Source organism: Notolepis coatsorum (assembly GCF_963971535.1).
Source record: "Notolepis coatsorum genome assembly, chromosome: 14".
In the NCBI taxonomy this organism is placed as follows: Eukaryota; Metazoa; Chordata; class Actinopteri; order Aulopiformes; family Paralepididae; genus Notolepis; species Notolepis coatsorum.
In genome coordinates this window covers 23,724,989-23,730,258 of record NC_140178.1, presented here as the reverse complement: position 1 = coordinate 23,730,258, position 5,270 = coordinate 23,724,989, and the positions used below count along the sequence as shown (strand labels likewise).

General features: G+C 45.2%; 1 protein-coding gene across 1 annotated transcript in view; it reads right to left on the bottom strand.

Annotated features, from left to right (window-relative positions):
* Positions 1–2,769: 2,769 nt before the first annotated feature.
* The window catches only part of igf2bp1 (insulin-like growth factor 2 mRNA binding protein 1), a gene marked incomplete at both ends in the record, with an annotated part of 134,995 nt that continues 132,494 nt past the window's right edge, over positions 2,770–5,270 (bottom strand). The window contains 4 exon segments of the mRNA XM_084329975.1: positions 2,770–2,848; positions 2,850–2,959; positions 3,983–4,096; positions 4,907–5,038. Of these exon segments, the coding sequence (XP_084186101.1) occupies positions 2,770–2,848; positions 2,850–2,959; positions 3,983–4,096; positions 4,907–5,038 (435 nt within the window).

Genomic DNA, 5,270 nt, shown 5'->3' with positions numbered 1-5,270 from the left:
AAAGGAAAAGGTCCTTAAGGGCACAAGGCAGTCGACGGCCACGCGTGGAGGAATCATCATCTAGAGGAAAAACCTGAGGAGGAGGTCGGTTCTCCTCTGTAACTGCCTGGATGGTCAGCATCAGAAACCACTAGAACCACATGATAATAATAATCATAATAATAATAATCACTAAATATGAGCCATTTCACGATGCTCAGTATTTATCAGACAACCTCCCAGTGCAGTCACGTTGTGCCCTTAGGGGATTTCCTCTCTCGTAATACCACTCCCCATTGGCCAATGGTCCGTTTCAGTTAACGGACGCTCCAGTCACACTTCAGGAAGACTCAGAGGATGTCCCGCCCCCCCCTTTGAAAGGCAAGATGGCACGCGACCAACCTTCCTCCGCGAGACTCTGCTCTGTGTTAAAAACACAGCCCCCTCGTCCTCCTGGGCTCTCGACCAACAACACACCAAAAAACAGAAAAAAATCACCAAAGCAACAAGACAAAACCTAAAAAAAATACTTTTTTCCGTTAAAAAAATAAAAAATATTCAGGACTATCAGCTTTTCTTTTCTTTTTTTCTTATATAAAACACCAGCAAGCAAAAAAATGTAAAATAAAAAAAAAGAACAAAAAAATAATAAAGTTAGGAATACTGAGGTAACTACACCCTGAGGTAGGTTTTTTCTTTTTCGTTTTTTTCATTTCATTTCTTCGTTCTAATCTGTTCTAGTCTCGGCGGGAGCGTCCAGGCTTTGACCCCGCCCCTCATTATCATACGCAGGCGGGGTCTGGAGGCTCCGCCCACAAGCCTTCGGCGGATTGGGAGAGAGAGCGAGGAAGCCACTCCCCTTCGTCTGATTTCACCCTCTCTAAGCTCAAGGCAGGGAGCTTTGGAAGACTTGGGCTCGTTACCCCTCCCCCAGGCGGAGGCCCGGCCTGCAAAGCGGCCCGGTTGTCTTAACCAACAGCATTCCGGTGCCGGCGATCTTCGACGAAGACGCTCGCGACACACGAGATGCGTTTGGGGAAAAAAAACCCGGTCTGCGGAAGGAACCCGCTCGGTCCGAGACCGGCCTCCGCCTGTGGCCAGCAGCGAGCCTCTGAGGAAAACAGTGAACAGATGATATCAGACACGCCTTGTCTGTCTGTCTGTCACCGCAGGACTTTAACCCTTTCACTGCGACAATACAGAAGGTTAACCCTTTCACTGCCACACTACAGACGGTTAACCGTCTGTAGTGTGGTAGTGAAAGGGTTAACCGTCTGCAGTGTGGTAGTGAAAGGGTTAAAATAACAAAAACAAACACCCACACACCTAGTCCTCCCTGCCTTCAATACATTCACCCGAGGGGCCGGGTTAACTCACATATCATATATATATAATATATATAAAATATGCCGTTTAAGGCGCGGGCCGCTCGCCAGCTAACATAGCTGCTGGCAGTCTTTTTTTATTTTAGTTTTTTTTACTCGTAGCCGTTTGTTTTAATCGTTCCGCGTCTCGGAGCTAAGCCGCTGCAATAGAACTGCAGGACCAGCCGCGGCCTCCGCTCACCTTACTGTCTCTCGCTGCGCCCGCCGCCACACGGCTAAACAGGGGGGGGTTCAGTGCCTCTCAGGCCCCCCGGCCTGGCTGTAGGCTACATTATGCTACACGTCTTTAAGACCGGGGACTGGGAAATATACGTAACACCCCTTTAAAAAAAGAAAAAAGGCAAGGCGGCCGGACGCAGCATTTCTTTACATTTACATGAAGATTATATATTTACAACCTCATATTTACTTTTACCTCTTTTTTTTTTTTTTTGTCTCCGACACGTCCATTAGCTGGACGAGTCTTCAAAGAGCAGTGTTAACATCTACGGCCCCTCTGCTAAACTCTCATTGGCTGGGGTTTAAGGGGGGTGGGAGGGGCCATTGCCTGACCCTTGACCCCTTGACCCCGTGCCGCTGCAGCGGTTTCCTTGCCCCCTCTCCCGGCTCTGCCTCACTGCATTCTATCAATAATAGCTCTGAATAAAACATTTCTATACATATATTTCTATCTTTAAAAAAAAAAAAAAACCACCCTTAAAATATAAGGACTGGCTGCAGATGGTTGGAGAGGTCCGTAGGGGGCAGCAGAGGGACAATATGGCCCCTCCTAGTGCATCTCTCCCCTTACAGGGGCCATAGCAACCAGCCTCCTCCCTCCAGGCGCTGTGGTAGATATGAAAACAGTAGGATGGGTTGTAAACAACAGCTGTCAGGCTCCTTCCTGACGCGGTCATAATGTCGGCCATGCTGTTTACACCCATCCCGTGACGTTCAGATCTGCACTGATGCAGCAAGTGAGGGCAAGGAGCTGCTCAAAGCTCTGCCAAGGCACACTAGGAGGACACCGCCTCTCTCTCTCCATCCCTCTGTCCCCTCATCCCTCCATCCTCAGTCAGTCTCTTTTCTGGCCTGGCATCTGGTCTCTGTTCTCTAGGTTTCTTTTCTCAATCCTCTCTTTTTTTATTCATTTCATCTTCTGTTTTTTTATTCCTCGCCTCTTTCTCTCTCTAAACATCTATCTCTTTAATATCTCTCCCTGCCTATCGCTGTAATCCCTCCCTCTTTAATATCTCTCCCTGCCTATCGCTGTAATCCCTCCCTCTTTAATATCTCTCCCTGTCTATTCGCTGGGTCCGTGTGTCGCTCTCTCCGTATCCGTCCGTCTGTCCGTCTATCCGTCCGTCCGTGTGTCGTCTGTCTGTCCGTCAGCCGGGGCCCCCGTCGTTTCGGGGGTTGGGGGCCCTCACTTCCTGCGTGGCTGGGCCTCCTGGGCCAGTCCCTGTGCGGGGCCCCCCATCTCTGTGAGGCCCTGGGGGTGGGGGGTGGGGGCTGGGGCCCATGCCCATATTTCGCTCACGGTCACGGTCACGGTCACCACCCTTCTGCTGCTGCTTAACCTGAGTCAGGATGTCCCGGATCTTCCTCTGGGCCAGCTGGAGGAGGAGGAGGAGAGAGAGAGAGAGCGAGAGAGAGAGAGAGAGAGAGAGAGAGAGAGAGAGAGAGAGAGAGAGAGATAATGGAGGGAGGGAGGGAGGGAGGAGAGAGGAGATAGAGAGAAGAGAGAAGAGAGAGAGAGAGAGAGAGAGAGAGAGAGAGAGAGAGAGAGAGAGAGAGAGAGAGAGAGAGAGAGAGAGAGAGAGAGAGAGAGAGAGAGAGAGAGAGAGAGAAGAGAGATAGAGGGAGTGAGAGAGACAGAGAAATAAAAGAGAGATCAGGGCGGGAGGGAGAGGCGAGGATAGAGGAGAGAGAGGAAGATGGAGGGAGATATATATATATAGAGAGATAGATATAGAGAGATGGAGAGATATAGATATAGAGATGGAGATATAGAGATAGAGAGATAGATATAGAGATATAGAGAGAGATAGATGGGCAAACAGTGTATTTGCTTTATTTGTTAGGCCACTATCCTAACTAGAAAATGAGCGTGTGTTGGTAAAAGCAGGCAGTGGTCTGGAGAATAGAATAGTGAGGAGATGTAGAACTCCACCCAGATGTAGTCTATATGTAGTCTATAGTGAGGAGATGGAGAACTGTGTTATGTTATGAACGGGGAAATCTGTAACACTAATGATGGCAGCAACAACAAAACCACTTGCTTCAAAATAAATATATTCAGAGAAAGTAATTGAATGTGATGTGATTTTATAATTACGTAAAATTCGAATTAACTTCATCTTGAGATGAAACGTGAGTTTTAAAGATGTGTTAAATTAATCATGATCTCTGCTAAAAGGCTGAGAATCACGCAGTGAATGGTTACCATGGTAACTAAGGGTTATGTGGCAGAAACCACTGGATGGCCAAATGAACCACTCTGTGTTGTCAGCAATTTTATGATATAAGAAAAACTAGGATATACAGTATTATGACAGATCCTATTTATCCATTCTGGTTCTGCAGTGCATGGGGCTTTGTGAGGTCATGACCTGGCTGGCGTTTTGTGAGGTCACTACCTGGCTGGCGTAGAAGTGTCCAATGATCTTAACGATGACCTGGTCGTTCTCGTCTGGGGTCTGTTCTCTGGGCACCACCACCTCAGCTGCTGTCAGATTCTGAAGCTCATTCACCTGGAAATGAGAAATAATAGTCCATTAGAAAGATTAGATTAGATTAGATAAAAATGTATTGCCATCATACAGCACAAGTACAGCACAATGAAAATAAGTTGGCAACTAACCAGAGTGCATATGTAACAGTAAATTGCAATAGCAATATACAATGTGCAAGTGATTTAACTGGAATATATATAAATTAGTACTACTGAGTAATAATGCTTGTTTTATGTATGTTACAATAGAATTATAATGATACAGGTATAAAAACACTATGGTAGTAGGTCATACTGGCCAGTGGTAGAACTAGTAAGAGTAGGTAAGGGATATGATGATGATGATGATGATGATGATGATGATGATGATGATGATAGTTATGATATGGTTATTTGTTATAGTTATGATATGGTTATTTGTTATAGTTATGATATGGTTATTAGTTATGGTTATGATATGGTTGTTCGTTATGGTTATGGTATGGTAATTAGTTATAGTTATTGTAAGGTTATGCTTATGTTATGATATAGTTATGGTTCATATGTATGGTTATTAGTTATGGTATGGTTATTACTTAGTTATGTTCATGTTATGGTATAGTTATGATGTGGTTATTAGTTATGGTTATGTTATGGTATAGTTATGGTTATGATATGGTTATTAGTTATGGTATAGTTATGGTTATGATATGGTTGTGATATGGTTATTAGTTATGGTTATGTTACGGTATAGTTATGATTATTATAGGGTTGTGATATGGTTATTAGTTATGGTTATGTTACGGTATAGTTATGGTTATGATATGGTTATGGTTATATATTAACTCACAGTTTTTCCTCCTTTGCCGATGACTCTTCCTGCAGCAGCAGCCGCCACCTTGATGTGAGTCTCCAGTTTGACTTCCTCCTTTGGACCAAAGAAATTCTCTTCCTTCAGTTTGCCGTAGATCCTGCCCTGGGCCTGCAGGGGGAGACACAGAGTCAAGGAACACTATTATAATAATGTATGGTACTGAGATATTCTGATTGACAAGCTAAAAGCAATTGGTTTTGATAGTCTATTAGTGAGCTGGATGCAATCCTACCTTGAGGGGAGAGAACAGATGGTGGAGGTAAACGGTACTCTACCCCCCCCTCACAGTGAGCTGTGGTGTTCCACAAGGAAGCATACTAGGACCGCTACTAGTATGACA